The sequence below is a fragment of the Pelodiscus sinensis genome, chromosome 13 (assembly GCF_049634645.1).
Source record: "Pelodiscus sinensis isolate JC-2024 chromosome 13, ASM4963464v1, whole genome shotgun sequence".
Lineage (NCBI taxonomy): Eukaryota > Metazoa > Chordata > Testudines > Trionychidae > Pelodiscus > Pelodiscus sinensis.
Genome location: NC_134723.1, coordinates 34,634,532 through 34,658,585, shown reverse-complemented (window position 1 = coordinate 34,658,585; position 24,054 = coordinate 34,634,532). Strand labels below are relative to the sequence as shown.

The following is a 24,054-nucleotide window of genomic DNA, read 5'->3' as shown; positions in this document are numbered from 1 at the left end:
CCAGAGGGTTAATGAAGTAAATAGTTATTAAAGGAAGTAGATTTTATTGACTACATAAGGAATAGATCTGATGGGTGATGTGGTTTCATTTTTAGTCATTCTTCGAAGAAGACCAGCCTTTTATAAAGAAAGCAGAAGGGATTACAAAGCTGAACATGAAAAAAAAAAAAAAAAAAAAAAAAAAAAGCTGTCTAAGATTTAAAAGAGCCATATTTTTTTAAACTTAAAAATTATCTTACAAGGTAGAAACCCAAACTCAGCAGTGCTATGCTGACACATTAAACAGGTGAGTGGAACGTTGTGTATATGGTGAGAAAATTTAGATGCAAAGTTACTTCTCGTCCTCCTTTCTCCCCCTCCCCCGCCAGTATCCCATTAAGACAATTTAGAAAGGCAAATTCCATATTAAAATCAAAGCAAAACAATATCCAATTACCTCCTGTCACCTCACACATCTGTGTGATTGCAGATTCATCAGTGGGTACGCTCCCTAGTTGCTCTGGTTCCACAGAAGAGGCTCCTGGCAGACGCAGTACTAGAGCAAACAGCCTTTGATCCCAGCGAAATGGTTCTTTGGTTAGTTCACTTCCAGGTAAAGGAGAATTCAAAGGAAGATGAAGCTAATAAAGAGAGATTTGAAGAAAGCTGAAAGGGATCAGATACTCATTTGAAGACATGTACCCAAACTAATCATCATCAAAACAAGGGAAACAGAAGGACCAGTTTTCTTAAGTAGTGTTCTCAACCTGTGGCCTTTGGACTCCCAGCACCTAAGCAAACAGGCAGGAGGACACTGGGAGGGAAGCTGGTCCACCTTTCTTAAGAAGTTGTCTGCAGAATGAAGCTAAACAATCACCAATATATATCTAGTTCAGAATTCTTTAAGCATATTGCCAAGTTCACAGATGTTAAAATGGAAATACTTGTCAATAGTTAACAAGATACCTAAAAAAGTTAATATTTCTCTGTAATCATTTTAAAAAGTAAAACAAATACAATGTCTTACCTCCTCTTGAACACCAGCAGTATTTGTTAACTTGTTTCCATCTGTGATGGTAATTAATATAGATGGCTCTAAAAAGAAAGGGTTCCTTCCCTAGAGAAAGAATAAAAACCATGTAAAACAGTAACTATACTTCAGTTAAACTTGATGAGTACATTTACAAACTAACACAATTTACAGCACATAAAACACAAGATGCCAAAGGCAGATACTAAGTTCTCAAACAATCCTTAAAAAAGCTTGAGATGTTGTTGACAAATCTGTGGACATGGAGAACTTCACAGCTGAGAATACTGAACATCAAAGCCACTTATACTTCAGTCTGACCACTAGGACAGAACTCAGATACCCCACCCACAGAGTCACAGATTACTAGCACTTATGCAAAAGGTGAGGGTTAGGAACAGAACCTCTGTGACACTACCTAGCATTTGTATTTTAGCTGGTTCTCCTTGCAGGGAAAAAAATAAAAAGATCAGTACACTGTAAAATACATTCCGGAGACTTGACTTAGAGGAAAAAGTAATCTTTCAAACTGAGTTTTTTTTGTTGTTTTTAAAACACACAGATGGTAACACGTTATTAAAATACCAAACTGAGAAGTCAAACAAACACAGAGTTTGGAGTAGATATTTGAGAAACGACTAAAATTTTAAGATTCCAAGTGTATGGGCCCGCACATACAAAATGAACATAAATATATGCATGAAATGTTTGCATGTGGCTTGCTGTTGACACGAGAACTTGAGTTTTAAAAATCAAATCTCTATTTTTATAATGTGTAGTTTATGAAGACTGATAGTACATAACACAAGAACCGGAGGTAACCAAATGTAATTAATAGCCAGCAGGTTTAAAACAAACTAAAGGAAGTATTTCTTGACACAACACACAGTCAACCTTTGGAACTCGTTGGCAAAAGAAGTTGCAAAAGCCAGAACTGTAACAGAGTTCAAAAAAGAACTAGATAAGTTCATGGAGGATAGGTCAATCAATGGCTATTAGCCAGGATGAAATCCCACGCTTTGAGTGGCTCTAGCTCAGGGGTGGACAATAATTTTTGATGGGGGTTGGGGGGAGCCCACTCCAAGATTTTGGAAAGTGGTTGAGGGTCGCACTCTTCCATGATATTAATGGAGGAGAGGCTGGGTGCAGAAGGGAGCTTAGGGTAAGGGATCTGGGGGGAGACTGGAGGCTGGGAGGGAATTTGGGTGACGGAGGCAGTTGTGACCTAGGGCAGGGGACTGGAGTGCAAGGATTTAGGATGAGACCTAGGGTAGAAGGGGACTGTGATCTGAGGCAGGAGATTGGGGAGCCAGATCTGGGAGGGGTATGGCTGCAAGAAGGAGAAAGAAGAAGGTTTGGTATGTTAAGTGGTAGGAGAGGGGTTGAGGCAGGGAGGAGCTGGGGTGCCAGAGGTAGGCTGTGGTCAGGAGATTTACCAGCCAGCAGCCAAATCAGCCTATCTGCCTCCAAAGCAAAGGCTTGCAGAGCTTAAAACATTTCCCAGCCAGGCAAGCTGGCAGGCTGGCTATGTGCTTCACTTAATAACTGAACCAAGGAGAGGGGGCATGGTTCTTCCTGGCTGCCTTTTATTCAAACAAGCAGCTCTCATTAGCTGGTTTCTGGCCAGAAACCGGCCAATGGGATTGTGATGGGAGTAGGATAGCTCCTGTGACTTCCTCCTTCCCTCCAGTTCTGAAACAGAAAGGAAGTCCTGCAGCCACATTTCTGCACTGTGCACAGGGCTGCGGGACAAGCAGGCGAGCCTGCCTGGGGCTCCCTGCTGCCTCCACAGGCCAGATCTGGTGGCTTGGTGGGCCAGATACAGCCCACAGGCTGTATTTTGCCCAGGCCTGCTCTAACTTCTGTTTGACAGAAGCTGGGAGTGGGTGACAGGGAATGGATCACTTGATGAGTGCCTGTTCTGCTCATTCCTTCTGATGTGCTTAGCACTGACCACTGTTGGAAGACACGATACTGGGCTAGATGGACCTTTGATCTGATTGAAAGTACCCATTTTACAGATCAAAGCAGACCCCTCATTTTACTCATTCTCTATCACTCTCCCCATCTCCCGATATTTAATAACAGCCACAAAGCAAAAATGGTTATAAAGAGTGCTGATACTATTTGAAGAAAGAACACACATTTCTTACCTGTCCATAATTGTCTATTCCAGACACTAATCTATTGAGATTTAGCAAGTCAAACGAGGATCTGAGAGCCTGCCCGAGGGTAGTCAAACCTGAAGCTTGCAGGTTTTTCAGTTCATTCATGAAGGTTGCATGATTTTCCTTCCATCCAGCCTGTTATGCAGTTATGCAAAGAGACACAAAATGACAGATTATTGGTCATTTTAGTAGTGATCTGGCAATCATCAACTGAAAGGTTTGATTATTACCTTTCCTCTCAAAGGCAAATTACATTTCTCATCAGCAGGTAGATGCTGTTGTGCTTGTATGAAGCACACATTTAAAAAAAACAAAAACACCACACACAGGAGTCACACAAGTATCTTCCCACATAACTGTGATGTGTAAAGAATATGAAGTACAAAGTGGAAGACTGACAGGTATTCACACAGTATTAAGGTTTTGAAACAGTGACTGTGTCTATTTAGCTCTTTTTATGAAAGATGCAGCAGAACAGAAGTGACTAATGGAACTATTTAGGTACTTCCATGAGAACGAGAACATCTGATTTAAAAAGTGTGTCAAATGAATGGCATTTAGTAATCACACATGAATACCTAATACAGGGGGGGGGGGGGACGAAGGAGAGGCAGGGAGAACACAAGGAGCTACACTTGTGGGATCCTGCAATTCCGCTCCGAACCTGCCTCACCCAGGGCTAGAAAAAAACATAAGCAACACATGCTCAAGGACTAATCCTAGTAGCCAGGGAAAGATACCAGTGCCAACACATTCTCTCTCCCAACTCGATGTCCACTCCACAACTCAAAAGATATCAGTTGTATACTACTTACTAGGGACTTTTTTAAAAAAACTGAATAGTCAACCAACTGAGACAAGTTTCAGAAATGTGACTCACTCTCTTTTCTTGTGCTTCCTTTATGTTAAAGATCATGTCTCTTTTATGCTTTCCTCTATTCTCTTCCTCCAGACCCATATTGTAAAACACACTTTTCTCCTACCCTGGTTTCCTATGTCCTACCCTTTAATTTCTAACTCTGCTTTTGCAATTTCTTCCTTACTACTGAAAACTGGCTCAGATTCCTGCCAGGCAGCTACCCTGAAACTGAAAACTGATAATTGCAAGGTCCCAATCCCCCAAACACCACTGCTGTATGGGAGAAGGGACATTGTCTTGTCCTCTGCACCCTTGAGACTCCTGATTGCTGAAATGGGGAATAGAGAACATCTCTCCTGTATTTATAGTTCACTCCCTCAGCTCTCTGGCCAAGGGAGGCAGGTGTGTGCATGTGCAAGTGTTATTACACCTCTTACCCTAAGCCTCAGTTTTGAATCAGCTACACTAAATAGCTCCAATCCCTGCTCCCCACAGGGTACCACAAGAGCAGCTCCTGTGTTCACTCCCCTGCCTTTGGTATTCATGTTTAATATGAGTAGCAGCAGAATGAAACTAAATTTGTTAGTGTCAAGACTGCCCACCTAAAAAAGTGCCGGGCCTTGGAAGGCATGCTTGTGCCCCACTGCACCTATTATTGCCCTTTGAAACTCCAAAGTGATTGTAGGCCTGCTCCTAGTCATGTGATCTAGAGAAACTTGCATATAAGGCTTCCTGACGTAAGAAGAGAGGAAGGATCTCTAAAGCTATTCATCAGAAAGCCAGAGTGGGAGATAGCTGCAAGAGCTGACTGTGGAAGAAAGACTCAGCGGAAGAGGACTGTAAAGCTTTTGGGAAGAGCTGTAAGGATTGGGAAATCTTGGTGATGAGGGCTAAGGGAAGTCCCTAAGGACAGAGGACTTGTTTGAGTTGCTTTGGTTTTGGCGCTTTCCTTCCAAGTTAAGCCTTGAGAAAAAGGGCTAAGCAGTAGGATTTCACATTCCCCAGCTCATATACTGGCCCATCAGCAACCAGCCAAAACTTTGAAGAGAGGCACTGAAGAAACTGTAAAATAATTGTAGAGTTCACAGATGACTCACTGCCAAAATGCAATAGTGATAGGGACAGGTTTATCCTATAGAACAATCTAGGTCACGTGGCAAACTGGGTTAACTTAATCATCATGCATTTTAATATAGCTAAATGCAAGCCATACATTTTAGAAATCAAGAACGTAGATCACATTTATAAAGATGGTAGACAAGTTAGAAAGCAGCAACTCAAAAGGACTAACAGGCTGATCACAGTGGACAGCCAACCAAACATAAGATCTCAATGTGATGCAGTAGTGAAGAGAGCAAATGCAATCCTCAGGGAGAACAGTAACAACCTATCTTTTCTCATCAGCAGATCTCAAAGCACTTTGAAAAGGAGGTCAGTATCATTATCCCCATTTACACACATTAAGCCAGGGAATGTAGAGTAAAAGTAGAAGGGTGGCAGGAGATCATTACTAGAATATTGTGTTTTAAAATGATGTTCATTATTTTTTAAAGGACATACGCTAATTGAAAAAGATTCCAAAAAGAGCTGCAATTTCCAGGGAGAGACTAAGAAGCTAAATTTAATTTATCTAAGATAGATAAGAGGCAACTCAATCACTATGTATATACAGGGAGAAAATCTCACCAGGAAAGGCAAAAGAAGATCCAGTGGGTGGAAACAAAGGTACAAACATTCAGATTAGAAATAAAGGTACACAATTCTAACAGTGAGAATAACTGACATGACTTAGGATGTGCTGGGTTTCTCAGTCACTTGTATACCCAATTTGGATTTCTTTCTAGAAGATGCACACTAGCTCAACAAGAAATTGAGCTTAATTCAACACTTTCTGTGGAATTCTGTGGCCTGTGTTATGCAGGTCGGATTAAATGATTGTAATGATTCCTCCTGACCTTACAGTCTATGAAAACTAATGACTTCTGTTAGTTTATGCCGCTGTAACTTAGAGCTCAGACCAATATGAGACATACTAGAACTGCCAGCAGATATCAGAAACCAGCATTATTCCAGTTACACTATGACTTGGAAACTTACCTTTATAACTAGAAAGGCTGGACTCTTTGTTCAAATAACTTTTCAAGCCCTGATCTTAAGAGTAACGGAGCATATATGCACATGTAAGGGACTGTAGAGACATTTTTAATATGCTTGTTCACCTGCAAAGTTAGGGGATTTAATAAATCTATAGTATCTTCAGTTATTTTTCAAGTGTTCTGTAATAGGTGTAAATTTTAGTCAGTTATTGTGAAGTTCCAGGTCTGATTAATATTTATATATAGGGATGGGTGCACAAGAATAATAATTTTAAAAAAATCAGGTGATATCGTTTTTGTTTTGAGAGGCAAACACAAAATGGAGCACTGAGATAGAGTTAAGTAACTTGCCTAAACTCTCAGAAGTCAGTGCCAGAGAAGGAAATCAGAAACGTGGCTCCCATTTCTGTATGCTCAGACCATTCCTCTAAACAAAAGCTCTCTCTCTCTCTCTCAGAGAGAGAGAGAGAGAGAGAGAGACTTGCATTTGTCATCAGCTTGCAATAGAACTTCAGTTGCTTCTGAGTTCATTTCCTTCTTGGTACTTGTATAGCAGAGTTTTTCAACTGATAAGCACTGGGCATGACTAGTTGAATGACTAGCATTTCAATAATTAACAAGGCATTTACAAAGATCTATAGAAAACTTGAAGAAACAAAATCTTGTAATAATCACACAAGATCTCTCTTTTGAGCTGAAAACTCTGGAAAAGTCATTTTCTACAACTTTTAAATTGATTACATCTTTCCACTACTTGGTTAAATATCTAGAACACTACAGATTTTTGATAAAAATAGTTTCAAGACACAAGGCTTGAGCAACTACAGATCCATGCTGTAATAGAAACAAAATAAGTATCGTGTATTTGTGTGTGCACTTACAAAAAAAAAAACTAGTCAAATGAATACTGCAGAGAGGCAGCATGATCAGAGCACTAGGTTGGGAAGCAAAAAAATTCAGTTTCTATTCCTGATTCTGCAACTGTCCTCTATGCCTCAGATGAGCTGCATGCTTACCAGACACTGAAATCCACTAATAAGAAGTTTTATATAGGAATAAAGGTTATTTTCTCTTGTCTTTTTGTTATGTTGGAGAGTTAAAAGTTTTGGAGTGCAGCTGGGTAAAGCATTCAGATTAAAACTTTAAAGTCCCCACTCCAGGCATCATTTGGTACTTTCAAGATACTGGCATGTTAGCTTTTGGCTAACATCAGGCTCTTAATTGGTTATTACAGACAATTTAAATTCACTTTAGTTGCAACACATTATTGAATGGTTCAGTTTCTGCATTTCCAAAGAACTAAGGCCAGGTTTATACTTGGGGGAAAAAGTGAACTGAAGAGATGCAATTCCAGATGCAACTCCAGATACGAAAATACTGTAACTGGAGTGGGCATACTTTAAGTCGAAACTCTGTGGCACCCCCATTGTGGGAGGTCAATGGGAGAAACTCTCCTACCAAATTACCTTATTCCTCACAACCCTGTGGAATACTGGGGTTGCTGGGGGCAGTCAGGAGTTGATTCAGTGGTCCTTACTAGACCCACTAAATCAAACCCCAGAAGATCAATCTCTGGAGCACCGATCTTTGAATAAATATAGCCCAGGTCTAAACCTTCATTACTATCAACAACCAAGTGTATCCACACTTTTTTTTAAAAACAAATCTTCAGTACTATTCTCTCCATTAGGGCACTATCTTCCAGTCTCTAACCTCCACAAAAACATGACAATATTTTTAGTAATACTTCTGAGCATGTTTAAACTGAAGTGAGGAGTGCAGATTGAACCTCTCTAGTTCGGCACTCTCTGGGCCAGCAACATCTGTGGTCCGGCATGATTTTAGTTAACTGGATGTCCACTTATCATGGGTGTGGCCAAGTTTCCTATGGTCCCATAAAGTTTTACAGCTACTAGCACTGGCTCTCAGCATTCTGTGCTGTTATTTAGTTCTGATTTATCCCAAATGTCTTCTAAGAGCCCAATAAGCAGTAGAAGGGTTGGTAATACTGCTAGACAACATTGACCTCTCATGGTCCAGCAAATTCTCTGGTTCAGCACTGGTCAGGTCTAAAGGGTGCCAAACTAGAAAGATTCATCCTGTTTGTTTCTCTGTAACACTGAACAATTTCAGCTTGCTTCCAGCACGGAGTGGGGTCAGTGGTGCTGGAACAATTTCTTAATGGGGTACTGAAGGAGAAAACCATATATTTGGGTGGTTATTACTATTGCACGCCAGGCACCCTGAGCATATCCAGTTCCAATTCCCAAGGATGAGGATGGAAACAGTAATTTATCCTTCAGCAACACCACAGAAATGCATGATCTCTTGGGATACTTGCTTAAACAGTAGTAATCATTCAAGAGCAGCACACCACCCACATTCCAATTAAGGATGTTACATTTAGATTAATCAACTAATCAAACAGTCGATGTAATTTGCATCGACTATTCAATTAGTCAATAAGGGTACCTCCAGCTCCTGCTACATTTCAAAGGTGGAAGCGCCACAGGGAGCATGGCCAGCGGAGGACTCAAACAGTCCCCAACTACCCTGCGCTCCCTGCTTTTAAAATGTACAAGAGTCCCGAGAGTGATCTTGTACATTTCAAAAGCAGAGCGCTGCTGGGACTCTTGTACATTTCAGAAGCAGGGAGCGTGGGGCCAGCAGGGGACTGTTTGAGTCCCCAGCTAGCCCCAGGCTCCTGGCAGTGCTTCTGCTTTTGAAATGTAGCAAGACCCCTGCTCTTGCTACATTTCAAAGGTGGAAGCACCGTCAGTTCCCCACTGCACCCCTGCTCCTTCTCCCCACATACATGGTGCTGGAGGGAACCAGCTTTTAAGCCAGCTCCCCCGGCACCGGATCCTGCTCCCCCCTCCCGCCCCCTTTGCTGCACCTCTCTGATAGAGGGAGCAAGGAGTGGGGGGGAAGCGACTAGTTGAGTAACTGTTGACTTCCAATTAGCATTTGCTAATTCCAATACAATACAGATGCCAAGTTCACATTTTACGAAGTGGTCAGCAATGGATCAGAATTCAGAGTTGGTGTAAAGGGCCCCATCACTGCTGAGTTCAACCACTCTTACCAGATTAAAAAACTGATGTTCAAACTATCTTCAGTACTCTTACTGAAACAATTCTAAAGTTCAAATTCTAAAAAAACCCGAGTAACTACAAATTTTCATATCAGAAAGGAACCATTGAACAGCATGGAGAATAATTCATCTCAAGTGTCTTAAATTACCTTTCAAAATAAGATTCTGGGGGCTATTTAAAAATCTGAATGGCATTGACAAATTATGGTTGAACTGTGTTAACCCTAAATGCTCCAAAAAGAATCTAAAACAAACCTATAAATAGCAATGTTGCAGCAATCAATCAATAAAGGGAAGATAAGCCAGCAGTCGTACTAGCTTCAGTTCACTCAAACCTCACAGGGTTCAGCTCCTAGGTGATCATTTTAATGCAACATCTAGCTGCAGCAGGAAAGGTGTAAGCAATTTAAAAAGGGCAGACTGAATCTGTGCGCTGCGAAGGCCTTAGGAGTTTTTAGAAATAGTTAAAATCTTAAAATTAAACTGAGTGCTGATGTCCTGGAAAACTCCTCTTTCAGCAAAGTAGGCACCAAACTTCAACAAGGGCATTTACACTCTGCCCTAAGTAAGTTCTTACTGCAGGTTCAAAGTGAAATACTCTACTTCAAAGTGAGGTCACATTCAAGTATCTGTTTGTAGAGCACTTTGGAGAAAAGAGCAAATATTGTATATGCGGTAACCATGTTCTGAGATCTTTATCTGCTGTATCCCCCAGCCACAACAGGAAGAATAAAGAATTTAGTTTCATCCTTAACTTTAAATGCAAGATCTGTTTAGATGAAATATGTTATATGTAAACAAAAGAGTCACTAACTTCTTTAGAGAAGTGGCACTTAACCAGGGTATGCATATCAACTGGGGCAGAGATCTTCCATGGGGTATATCAGCTCTTCTAAATATTAATCTAGTTTTACAAAAGCAATATAAAATTTCAAACTGACCAAGACTTGCTTAAACTGTTCTATATACTTTATTAGTGTTTCTCAGCCGGGAAGGAGGCATGTGTGTGTACTATTCTATAATTATATGAGAATAATTAAAAATGAGTGAAATGCAAGACTAATCAGCTCGTGAAAGGGATACAGACGCTTGAGCACTACTGCTTCAGAGTAATTCTACGTAGCATCAAAGTGAGTGTGTTATACAACATGCAGGGGACAGTCTGTAAGAAGCTATTTTAAAAGAGGTGATAACGTACATGGCCCTAAATGAATGAGCATAACTTTCTCCTTGTCCTGATTATCTTAAAGGACTATTTGTCGGCCAATATCAGTGAATCTCAACCAGGCATCTGGGGCTCTCTTGGTTTCAGGGATCTACCAAGCAGGGCCAGCATTAGACTTTCTGGGATCCAAGGCAGAAAGCCAAAACCACACCTCATGAGGCTGAAGTGGAACCCTGAGAAATATAGCTTTGTGGGGGCCTGTGTGGCATGAGGCCCCAGACAAATGCCCTTCTTGCTACCCTGTAATATCAGCCCTGGCTTTTATAGAACACTAGCTTGTGAGGCCCATCATTGACCAGGCGAAGTCATTTTGCATACACTACACTTACAGGAAAGAAATTAAATATGTAATAGAATTTATTACTGTGCTTGCAAAAGGGAAGCAAAAGAAGTTTTAAATTTGTAGGATTTCAACTTCAAACACTATTCATTTTATTGAATAAATACCATACATAGTACAGGTTGAACCTCTACAATCCAAAACTCTCTGGACCAGAGCGCCCCAGGCTGGTCAGCCCCAGTGCAGTGGCTGTGAGCAGTCCCAGCTTGGGGCGGGGAGAGCAGCCTCAGACAGGGCTGGAGTCAACATGGCCAGCACCAGAGCGAGCAGCCCAGGCCGAAGCTGTGGGAGGCACAGCAGGCGGCAGGATGGCCCCTGTCCAGGGCTGAAGGCAACAGGGGGCAGGATGCTGGAGGCAGCGGGGCAGGTGGTACAGAGTGCAGCCCATACAAAGGGCAGCCCCAGCCATGAGCAGAACCCTACACCCAGATAGGGAGCCCTTGACCTCTCCTCGTCCAGCAAATTCTGTGGTTCGGGACCATTCAGCTCCCAAGCAAGGGAGGTTTGACCTGTACATCTGAATCAGAAACTCATTACTGTACATCTGAATCAGAAGCTTCCAGTACTCTTCCCATAACTAATTTGAAATATTTTGTGATTTGTAAAAGTAAAAATTTTCTTTCCACAAACATGATAGTTGAATAGGTAACTTGGTTTTAAATGTGTTAACTAGTATTTTTATGAACTCTAATCATAATAGTTGTGCCTTTTTTCCAATGAAAAACAAAAATAATTATTTAAACCTTTCACTCAGCATATTCCAGTGTAAAAAGTAGTGCATTCAGATAATTTGTCAGGATTGTGTATGCAACATTTTATATCTGAAAGGAATCCCAAAGTATCACTTTATTTTGCACAAATCCACAAACTACTCAAACTATATTATACACGTTGGAGGAGGGGAGTGCTCAAACAAAAAGTTGGAGAACCCCACGCCTATATGAAGAGAGTTAAGCTCCCCACCATGGCTGAAGCCCTCAGTCTTAAAAAGGGTTAGAACTAAATGGAAGAAGAGCCTGAGCTTCTGTGGCATGGTTAACAGCAGTTCGCTAACAGCAGTTCCCCATTACAGAAACTGCAGCACACTGGCAGGCCACACAGGGAAGCTTACTAGCCTGCGATGTACCTGTTCTGCAAAGAAAAATTATCCACAGGATAATCTGTTTTCTAAACAGAAACCACATTAAGTTGAAGCATTAAGTGTCATTCGTTTGGACTAAAAAAGGGATGAGGCCCAAAAAACTCACTTAACTTACAAAATATTTTAGAGGGTAAAACAAGTTTGGGACTTCTACCATTCCCTAAACAAACTGCTGGTACAAAGCAGATTTACACCCACACAGAAATATGCCAGGCACTGCAGCGTGGGAATTTTCCTCAAATGTGCATAGATTTTGGTGACAAACTTCCCTACCCTGAACTCCACCTAGCCACCCTACACATTTCAGCTGTGAATCACCCTACACTGGCATGAATTTCCGGAACTGCTTAAAACGGAATACTATTCCATTTTAAGTTTTTCCGGAAAAGGAGCGTCTACATTGGCAGGCTGCTTTTCCAGAAAAGCCCTTTTTCCAGAAAAGCATCTGTGGCCAATGTAGACGCACTTTTCCGGAAAAGAGCCCCGATCGCGAAAATGACAACTGGGCTGTCTACACTGGCCCTTTTCCGGAACAGTGTTCCAGAATAAGGACTTATGCCCGAGCGGAAGCAGAATAGTTTTTCCGGAATAGCGGCTGATTTTGTACAGTAGAGCATCATTGCTTTTCCGGAAATTCAAGGGCCAGTGTAAACAGCTCGCAGCTTATTCCGGAAAAGCGGCTGATTTTCCGGAATAAGTGGCCCAGTGTAGACACAGCCTTCATGTTTGGCGCTCTGTTATTGCACAGATGCATTAACAAACTTGTAGATGGTACGGTGTCTTAAAGACAGCAGAGCTAAAATACCAGAGCCTTTGAAAGAAGCAGGTTTTGGTACAGTAACTTTTGTAGAACTGACTGCAACTGAAGATTTCATCCTTTCACGCTCATTTCCATACTTCAGGGTCCCCCAAAGGTGTTTGTGTTCTGATGTAATGTAAGCGTTGCAAATGATCTTAAGGTGTCATAAGGGAACTCCCCAAGAGATGCTATTACCCTACCTGCTATTCTTCGAAGCAGAAATCTCCACTGGATTATGTGCCCTAAAGCACTATATTAGAAGACCTATGAGAAGGAGCAGCATCTATGCATCTTCTTTAATAAACTAAATTTGTCTTTAGTGGTAGGTCAATAAAAAGCTCAGGGAAAGACCAAGGCTAATAACTTTCAGACCTATTCTGAACTCCTTGGTGTCTTTAAAGTCACCATTCTGTGCATCAAAAGTGGAGGGAGAGTATGAATTGGGTACAGATTCCCAAACTTAACAATACAAAGAGTCATCCTGCATTCCAAGATCTGCCCCACAGATATTTGAAGATAGTCTAACAAACAGCTAGAAGAATCCCCATCTTTCAAAATCCCCTGGTTTGCTGCTTCTAAACAAGCTATTTGTCCAATAGTTTTTTCACCTTTAATGTTGAACAAAGAGTTTTTTTGGGAGAGAAGGGGAGTTGAAATTAATTCCACTTCTTTTGACTTAACTGAACGATTATAAAGGATCTCTCAATCCTCCCAACTCTTCAGAACTGCTAAATGTCATCTGGTAGAAATATCTGCCAAATGAGCTAAACTTCAGGTAGTAAACCAGGTCGCAGCTCAAGATATGTTTTCTGAGGAATGGTGTCATACATGCAAGGAGTTCCTAGTCTCCTTTAACATATAGATTAGGAAAGTGACAAAACACACATAATTATTTCATGTCATAACTTCCAAATGAAATATGACAACAAACATAATTGAACTGCATGGTAACCAGTGTTTCCTGTAAACTCTGAGCTTGTGCAGCCACTTAGGAAAGATTCAAATGACACCCAGCTGATCAGAAGAGTGCTCATAGCTAGGTTTTTTGTTTGTACAGGTGGTGCACAGTCACACATGCCTTGATGCACATGGAAAAGTGTATTCCGCACCTGGATGGAAAAAATTCATGCATGGATGGGAAAGTTTAGAGGAAATACTAATGGTAACCACCTCTGTTTACACACCCTCTTCAATGCTGAGTTCAAAGGTTTTCTGTTTCTGAAAACAATACTGTGACTTAACATTCTTCATTCCAGGATTTCTCTTAGATCAGGGATTCTCAAGCTTTTTCTTTGAGCCCCCCTTTTCTTCTCCTCCCCCCAGGTGAGAACTACAGTCATATTACTTTTCCAGCAGCGGTTTGGTCAGTTGAAAGAAAGTGCAATTAAAACAACTGACATTTTTCTAATTATAATGCTGAATGGCATTATCCAGTGGCCCGCAGCTATTTCAACAAGTTATGGATGCTTTGTGTCATGGAACTTATAGATGCCATGATTTTCATGCTTTTATTTTTAATAAAGGCTTTGAGAGAGAGATGCATGTAGATAATGAGAAATGATAAGCAATTAGACTAGTTGCTGTAAGAACCCTCAAAAAGCTGCCTCTTGAAACCAGGGATTCTTAAGAACACTACTTCTACTTCTCAGCAACATAATTTAGCAAATATAGGTGAGAAACAGTTCATCTCCATTATTTGTCCTCCAAGCAGCCTACTTTTTCTTTGCTGTTTTATCCCTCACCCTCACAAAAGAGATATGAACTTGAGAGCCCAGCTAGATTTCCTTCAATTTATAAAGCAAGTCTCTTGTATATTTCTCTTTTGTAATGAGTGATTCAATTGGACTATTACATGTGAGTGCAGGGGGCAGGGTATACGGTATTCCCCTAACTATGTTTCAGTTAAATAAATGTCTGTGGAAGTGAAAGTAATGTTTTCCATCAGCTAGTGCAAGACTAGCTTTGGAGGACGTTAAAAAAAAATCAATGTGAATAGTACAAAAAAAAAAATCACTTCAAGTAATAAGGTTCTCTTCATGACTTTGCCCTAAGAGTAGAACACTGAAAAAATGACAGTGCTATTCAAAGTACTCCAGGAGTTGAAATTGGACCAGAGAGATTAAGGATTTTTATATTCCTGCTCTTCCTTCCCCTCAATATACTGTTAAAGGAATCCTTTAGAATTATTCAGTGTAATCATCTCTGTGCTCTTATGTCAGCAGCAGCCTTTCAAAGTGGTTAGGATTATAAATTGCTGCCTTGGAAAATGCTATTGTGAGGGGAAATAGTTGCACCTGTGCTGTTATTGTCAGCTGCTGGTAGGAATACCATAGAAAGAAAGGGAGTTGGAGATGCAAGCACAGAAACAAGGAGCAACAAGGAGTCTATGTGTGGAAATGGACAATAAAAAAAGCCAAAATGGCTATTCTCTGGATTTCTTATACATAAATTCCACTTGTGAGACTTCAGTTTTTCCAGGTCTTTGAGTACCATATTCCTACTGGATCATTTTCATATGAAGAATTTAACATGGAGTAGACTACATGTTGGCAAACTGACACTTCAGTTTATCTGCCATTACCGTAGAATTTAGAGGAAAAACTGAAAACTGAATTGTAACGGGACTACTTTCTGGTGACTATGAGAAATATCACACACCTGCTGCCCCAAGCCATTCCTGGGCAAAAGGGACACAGACTGCCATGGAAATAAACAGAACTTTCAAATATCATCCTCTGGAATTATGAAGTCTGTCTTATGCAGTATAATTCTTCAAAGACATCTGAACACACAGAACAACTATCCTGTCTCCTTCCAGACAAAAGCCAACGTCTCTCCAGAGAAGGACTTTTTGATCCCACCAGCTTAAGTGAACAGAAAAAGGAGCAGAACTAAGCAGTACAGCAAAGATAAGAAATTAAAAGTCAATTTAAACAAATAGTTTTAATAACCAGGAAAGGTAACTGGTGTAGGATTCAGTTCAGAGGCTTGGAGAATCTCCAAAACAAATGTTTGACTTAAAATTAAAAAGTGGGTTTTCCTAGTTGTTCACTTTATAAGTTAAGACAACATGCACTATCCTCATTTCTCAATCTGTAATAGCAAGCAGAGAAAGTCCATGGATTTTAGTTCTGTACAGAGCAGGAGGAATTGATTTAAAGCAATTTAAATAACTAGGTGGAAAACCTTGATTTAAATAACTGATTTTAATAAATTTTTCTAGTTGCATACTTCAGTTATTTCCTAACAAAAGGTGCTCTTTCACTGGTTGATAAAACCATTAAAACATGTTGATTTACAACTAAACAGAGGCTTTACACTAGATTTGTGCATCTTTTTGCTATCTAGCAGGATATGCTGTAACTACATACATTTAAGCAATTATAAACTTAGTATTTTCAAATTCCTGTTAATTGTACATTTCAGTATGTTAAACAACAGTGAATGACATACTTTTAGATAAACTGCTTATTTTTTTGCTCATGATTTGTGCCAAGCTGCATTAAGAGTATTAACCAGAATTTAAATACATAAAATGGCATACAACATTTTTAGGAAACAAAACACCCTTAAACATTCAACTACATCTCTTTTCACATCTCTGAGCAAGGTAGCCAGGGTAACTTAAGTTTTAGGTTCAGACCACCCCAAAGATATAGGGCTTTCTAAATATAAAGCCAAAAATAAATGTAATATAAAGTAGGAATTTAAGTAACGTTACCTGAGAAGGTATTAACGTTAGATCACAAAATTGCAAGATAAAGCTTCACTGTGTAAGTATATATTCTTTATTCCACTGGAATGCAAGGACTCCAGTCCTTCTCTCTCAATTTAGAACCAATTTCTAAAATCAGTTCTTTGACACTACACAAAGGCTTTCTTCGAGATAGCAAGCAATTTAATTTGGGGTGCTAAACTACCTACCATTTACTCTGCCTGTGATCTTCACACAAGCCAGCATTTGGAACACTCAGCACCCAAGAGCTGCACTCACCAGGTGCTAATGGTGAACACTCCATACTGAGCCCTAAACACTACAACCTAAACCCACCTACTATTCCTTAGAACAGGGGTAGCCCGCATGCAGCTCTTTGCATAAAGAAATGTGTCTCTTCCTAGTTCTGAGCACGCGCTCCAGTGCCTGCTCACGGCTGGCTGCTCTGTGCAAATGCCCCACTGCCTGGAGGGAGAAGAGCGTAGCAGCAGCTTCAGGACCCAGGCATTAGGTTAGAGCAGGGGCCGGGGTGCCTGGCTCTTGCAGAGGGGAGGAGAGGGGGTTGGGAGTGCCTGGCTCTGGCCGAGGGGAGAGGGATTGGATTAGAACAGGGGGATGGGAATGCCTGGCTCTGCGGGGGGAGGAGGAGGGCATTGGATTAAAGCAGAGGGGCTGGGGGTGCCTGGCTCTGGTGAAGAGGAGGTGGACTGGGTTAGAGCAGGGGGAAGAGGAGGAAGCTGTAGCATGCAGATTAAGGCAGCCAACACATGTCATATTTAAATTGCAGGGCAAAAAAAGAATCAGCATGTACCTGGTTTACACTGTGTTTCTTTAAAGAAAATTCAAAGGCTATTGTTTGCCAGGCTGAAGCAATTATTCTGAGATATGAGTCTCTCATTGTTTTTGAACCTCTCATATTTGCAGTCTGGGACAGACCTAAATTTTTAGAACAATAAAAAAGCAATAATTTTCATAAGTAAAACAATAAAAATGAGGAAACCATAACAGAGATCAACAAGTTGGAGTGAAACAGGCCCTTAAATTGTGCTAATTTACTTGTCAGTTCAGTTTAATTTTAAGAAACTCAGGACATAATAGGGCAGTAGTGTTAAATTAAATACACATGGTGGGGATTTTTTTTTTAAGTGTGAGAATATTACTCTATTTAAGGGTTTTGTTTTTTTTTTAAATTTGGTATTTGTTCCTTTTCAAGTTCTCTGAAGATCTATGGACTAGCCATGAAGTTAAGTGACATGGGACTATTTTATTGGTTTTTGTCCGAAACGTCCTGTGATATTTTTATCAGTACATTTTGTGTACTATAGCTAAATATATAAAAATAAATATATAATACGTGGCACTTCGCACTCTATCCACAGCTATTTTGGCTCTTTGTCTCTAATTGGTTGGCCACCCCTGCCTTAGAACAAAAAACAGTTTAGATGGTGATCTAGTGTATCTTTGAATTATCCCTTAAAAAATGACATTCAAAAGCAGCAAGAGGTAATAATTTTTTAAGTTATATACCTACCCACAGAGAAATGACTACAGGCTTCCCAAATATATTGGCAGGCTTGTAGTGACCTTCATTACTAGGCCAGTCAAGAGAGGTGCTTCTCCAGGACACATGCTTATACACCTTAGAGTAACTGCCATCTGGAAGCACTGCACATTTAAATTTTAATGTGCCAAAAAAAGTGTAGTAAATTCACAGATTGAAATAATTTGATTTAATCTCCACAATGTATTCACACACTCGCACAATAAAAAGATCTGCAGAAGAGTCATTTGCTTTAAAAATGGTCTTAAGAGAAAGTCAATATAAACAAAATCACAGAACTGGAAGGAGCCACGAGAAATGATCAAGTCCAGTCCCCTGCTCTCATAGCAGGGCCAAGTACCCTATAGACCAAATAGTTTGCCTATGCTATTTACAGGATTTCTAGACATGGAAAATATTTCAGTTTTAACCTTCTATTTTTCACTACTCCTAAGATCTTGCTTTTGGTTAGGCACTCAACTAGGAATAGTGAAATTACATCAGTCAGTTTCATCTTTGGGTTCCCATCTTACAGCACAATGTTGTTGCCTTTAATTCCAATATTAAAAGATTTCTATTTAAATTCTTTACTCACTACTGCACTCCTATGATGCTTTCAATAACTGAAATCAACTTCACTTAACTGAAAATATTTCTATTAGTAATTGTAAGATTTCACCTCTGTTCCAAAAATGCACAAGTATAAACAACTTGCATAGGTCTTTAAAAAACTTCTCAGCACACTGAAGCAGCCAGCCAGCCAGCCTAGCCACCCATTTTGTTACATCAGGGATTGTACCAAGACATCCCAGACACTTGTCCTTCTCTTCCTCTCAGCAGAAACTTCATTTATTTTCAAACTCCTCCCATAACATCTGTATATTCTTTGACTCTGATGTTACAGAACCTAAGAGCTTAGCTTGAATTTTTCCATGGTGGAAAAGCTCTGCCTCACAATCTCTCCTTCTTCCAGAAACCAATGGAAACTCTTTAAATCTTTCTCTCAAAAAACAACACGCACACACCACACTTTTCCTGTGGGATGACAGCGAGACATCATGCATCACTCTGCCTCCTGCAGACCCTCCTCCCTCCACCCTCAGCTGAATGAACCCCCATGGAGCTGCCAGCCACAGACCCCACCCCCCACTCAGAGGTTGAGGGCCTGGCCCAATCTAACCCCCTCCAAGAGCTGGGACAGAAAGGGAAGAGCCGGGCATGGCTGCACTGCAGCTTCTCCTCACCTGGGGGACGGGGGGGGGGAGATCAGGTTTAGTCCGTGGCTGGGAGAGAGAAAGGGCCTATGCTGGCACAGCTGGGAAGGGAAGGAGGGGCCTGGGCAGTGTGGGCACAGGAAGGCAGGAGGAAGGGAAGGGGCCTGAGCTGGCAGGGCCGCAGCCTAACCCTCCCCCAGGAGCTGGGGGAGAGCCAGGGTTGCCTACCTGCCGCAAGAGGGGAGTTGGTGAGCGTATCAAGAAAGGGGCACATCCCCCTAGTAATTTCAAGTTTTTTTAAAAAAAGTGTGCTGATTCCTACCTACAAAATTATGGTTATACAAAATACAAAAAAGGCCAGACAGGCTTTGCTTTTTCAAGACAGTCTTTCTTGAATGGGTGACAACAGATCAAAAGCAGGGTTTTAACATCAGAGCACATAAATACTGGTTACTGTGATTGGTAGCCTGTCAATAGGCTCTCTTTCAGTGCGGATTCTTTTTACTAATTCTGTTTTATTGTTTTTCATGACATTTCAAAAGTCACACAACATACACTAACTCAAGTTGCTGCAGCCACTTAAACCCTGCTCTGCTGTGAACAAAACACAGTACACATGGTCCCCCTTCTCAGAGGGACCTATGGCATTAAGGTACGAGACATTTAAAATATTAATTTCTATCAGAAGAGTTAAACATGTTGATTCATTTGTAAAAGCTACCTCTTCTGCAATACTGAAATACAAGCTATATTCTCAAAATCCTAATTGATTCGCAACTTGTTCTAATTTATCTAAACATTTGTTTCCATGCATTAAAGTTAATCCTCGAATGTACTGACATGCATAAATCTATTATTAAAAAGCTTCTGATCATTAGATCATACTGTAAAATTCAAGTTTGAAACAGATTAATGGAAACTGCAGGTATTCAGAGTAGAACACAGCACCAAGGAAAGCAGAACAGATACCATATGGCTGTCCAATTTGTTTATAATATATGTATGTCTTAAAGTATTATATTCAAATATTACTTAGGAAAGTAAATAAATGCCATCAAAGAGCAAAGTGTCAGTGAGACAAGTGTTGTTACCTGTTTAGTATCTTCTTTTTTAAATATAACGTATTTCCACAGTTTAATCTGCAATTTTAGACATTTAGATGGCTATATTTTTACTGCATCAAGGCCACCATACATACATGCTTAAATAAATGAAAAAGAATATAAACATAAAGAGGTAATCGTAACCCATCATTTCAAAATTCATTTGTATTTAAACAAGGAACACAAAAAGATCAAGAATTTGTTCCATTCAGTAAACAAGCGGCCATATCAGTATGATTTTGTAGTATGAAATTTACAGTACCTACCTTCATTTCTGTATTTAAACCAGCTAAGTGTTTCATTATTATGTATTAGAAACTTTACTTATCAAAGTACACTCCCAATAGTGCACATAACATTCACCGAACAAAATCTTTAAACAAAGTCAAGGTTGCTCAACAATGCCTTGTACTCTTCCAGAATGTCAAGTGCACTGAGTTTTTGGGAACTCTCCCCCCCCCCCCTCCACACACACACACACACACACACACACACACACACTCACTCCTTTTTAATAAGGAAGCAGTAGTGGTGAGAATTACATGAAAGACATCAGGAAGCTTTCTGGGACCATCTCATTATAAGGCATCAGGAGGAAATGGAGGAGAGCCTCATACTCCACTTCAGTTTTGTTGTAAGAAGAAGGTACTCTGCACAACTCTCTATAAACAGGAGTGGGCAGTAATTTTTAATGGGGGGGGCCATGTCAAGATTTTGGTAAGTGGTCAAGAGCTGCACTTCTGTGGAGGGGACACGGGATCTGGGATGGGTTGTAGAAAGGAGCTTGGGATAAAGGGACTGGGGTGCAGGAGGAAGTGTGGGTTTGAAAGGGAGTTTGGGTGAAGGAGGAGGTTACGAGCTGAGACAGGGGCTTAGGATGCAGGGTCCAGAAAGAATTAGGGGTGCAGGAGAGGATTCTGGCCAGGGGGGAGGGATGTAGAAGGGGATACAGGATCTGGGAGGGAGTTATGACCTGGAGAAGGTGGGGAGAGGGCATACAGAGGGTTTGGGTGATGGCCTGAGGCAGGCTCTGGCTGGGAGGCACTTATCTAGGCAGCTCCCAGCCAGCAGCTCTGCAACCTGAGACATGCTCCCCCTGCCTGTGTGCTGACCAGGTTGCTCCACGGGGCTCTGCTTCACCATGGGGGGGGGGGGGGGGGGGGAAGAGAGCTAAGAGGCTTACTTTGTTGCCCCTGCCTTCAGCAAAATTTCTCAGCTCTGATCGACCGGAAACTGGCCACTGGTTAGTTCCACTGAAAACTAACAATACTATTAAACTGCTGCCCTTTTCTTACACTAAAAAAGGTCATTAGGCAACACAAATTTAAAAAAAACCTGCAATCTTTATATGGTTTTGTTTGAACTTTAAATAGCACCTTTGAAAAAGTTGTTAAAAATTAATTTCAAGTGCCATTATCTTCAATAACTAGTATGAGGATGATACTTGCTTTACACCCTTTGAGTAACACTGTTAATATCACTTTTTGTTTAAAAAAGAGCACAGCTGTAACATTAAAGAACAGAGAAGTGCAGGGCAACTGAATTTGAAACTGTTTACCTCAATACTCTCTAGTTAATTTTTTTTTAACCTAAACAGGAATGTACAACTTTAATACCTTGTTTTGGAGCCAATTAAAAAATAAAATCAATATTTGAAAGAAAAATGTAGATGCTCAGTATGAAACTAAAACTACTGATCCCAGAGACATATCTTCTTAACATTTAAAGTGGGAGGGGGGATTTTTGGGGTTGGGGTTGCTGATCCTAGAAAATCCTTAGGTTCCCCACCCCTGCCTTAAACAGAAAATGCAAGTACCTTAATCTCTATAGAGAATTAAGAGAAATGGAGAGATCAATACAAATATCAAGGCAAATACAGATTTTTAATTGCACACAGAATGAGATTAGAATATGCTTTCTAAATGGTATCTTTGTAGACATGAACCAAGCGCTTCACTAAACTTCGTCTCTAACTTGCTTATGTTTAGAACAGCTCCCCAGTGATCCTTTTCACCTTTAGGTTGAGTCTCCAGCAAATATTAAGCAAAATCTATGAAAAAAACTATACTCTTATCAAATGCAGTTAAGTATTCAAATTCTACTCAAGATGTTCAACACAAAGATTAAAGTGACAGTTGGCATATAATTAAGTGATAGTGCTAATAAATCATCTGTACTCGTGGAATCCAACATGCTAGCCACATGTGGCCATTTGGCCAGTGAGTGTGGCTAGTTCACTATAGCAGTTGCCACTACAGCTCTTCAGCAGTAGCCACTAGTTGGACACCATGGATCTATACATACCATTATAAGGTGATGTTATAGATGCTGGAAATAGTAGTATTGTGTGGTGGACATATCACAATATTTGATTAGCGAACTCATTAATAAGGCAGAGAAGACAGGAAGTAGAGAGAGATAGGGATGTAAGAGACTAGTCAACTACCTGATAAGCATATGCTTATCAGGTAGTTGAATAATGACTTGACTAGTCGCTTCCCCTTGCTGCTTCTGTCAGAGAGAAGCAGCAAGGGGAGGGGGAGGAAGAGCAGGAGCCAGTGTTGGGGGGGAGCTGGCTTAAAAGTCGGTTCTCCCTACCACCATCTTTGTGGGGGGTCGGAGAGGCAGAGGCATAAAGGGGGGACTGGGTGTGAACCAGGAGAGGCTTAACGGGGGACCCCCCACTGCAGCTCTGCAATTTCCTCCCTTATTGACTAGTTGATGGAATTCCATAGACTACTTGTTTAGCTGATTAAATACAATTTAACATCCCTAGGGAGAGAGAACAGTAGCAAGTTCCCAAACTCTGTCCACATTAGTAATCAAATGGTTAGTTTTAAGTGTAAGTTAAAATAAAGTTGAAAAAAAATTGATTTAAAATGGAAGTATTTCTCCTCCCCTGTTGGTTTTCCTAATGCAAGTTACTCAACAAGTTCATCTAGTTTTATAACACTGTATGAAGACAATGAATCACTGGATAGTGGAGCTCTCGCTAACTATTCTGTATATCACATTCTTAGCAATAAATAGCCATTTGTGTATTTATTATGCTCCACAGTTAAAGCTGAAACCAGAGTATGTTAGATAATTAAGTCACTATATTCTTGTGTAAAAGTAGTGCATATCTGGAGTCGCTAAAGTCATGAAACAAGTTTGTCAGGGAAGCAGCTTTTCACACTAACAATATTACCATTGCATGCAAACACAGGCAGCCTTATATTCTGTGTATACTTGTTACGCTAAGTTCAGAATATGATTTTTCTATCCTAGTTCAAAATTAGACTACTCTCCTCAGGGAGAAATTTTTCTAAAACCCAATAAATTAGAATGAACATACTATAAGCAATTAAGAATAAGAAGTCTTTGCAATCATTTACTATTCCTTATTGCAAAAGCTAATACATACACATACTCATGTTTTATCAGTCAACATAATGATAGAGATCCTGCCCCAAAGAGCTATGTACATCTAAGCTATGTACATATTTATATAAATTTTAAACCATGCTCTGAAGCCTAGATCATAATTTAATCATTTCTTGTGGATGTCACCCCTGTATTTTGATGAAAGACAGCATGTAACAAGAAAAAGAGCACTTGGAAAAAGAAGCTTGGACCAACTATCTAATTAGAACAGAGGCTTTTCCACTTATTTACAGACAGTCATAGGTAGAAATATGTATTATGGTTTTACAATTTAAAACTTGTTATAACAAGTGACTTCAGCATTTGTGATTTGTTTAAGCCTCTT

General features: G+C 40.4%; 1 protein-coding gene across 9 annotated transcripts in view; it reads right to left on the bottom strand.

Moving 5' to 3' along the window:
* Nucleotides 1–24,054, bottom strand: part of LOC102446807 (integrator complex subunit 6-like) — a 72,822-nt gene that overhangs the window by 38,576 nt on the left and 10,192 nt on the right. For 8 of the 9 annotated variants that reach the window (XR_012906937.1, XR_012906938.1, XR_012906939.1 and 5 more), the window contains exons 3-5: nt 3,163–3,312; nt 1,007–1,096; nt 437–620 (exon numbers count right to left, since the gene is read on the bottom strand). Coding sequence is in view for 6 of the 9 variants with exons in the window: in XM_075941020.1 (XP_075797135.1) it covers nt 437–620; nt 1,007–1,096; nt 3,163–3,312 (424 nt within the window). In the remaining 3 variants the exon portion in view is untranslated. Of the gene's footprint in view, nt 1–436; nt 621–1,006; nt 1,097–3,162; nt 3,313–17,257; nt 17,383–24,054 lie in introns of all 9 variants that reach the window. The other variant, XM_075941022.1, reaches the window with a different exon arrangement.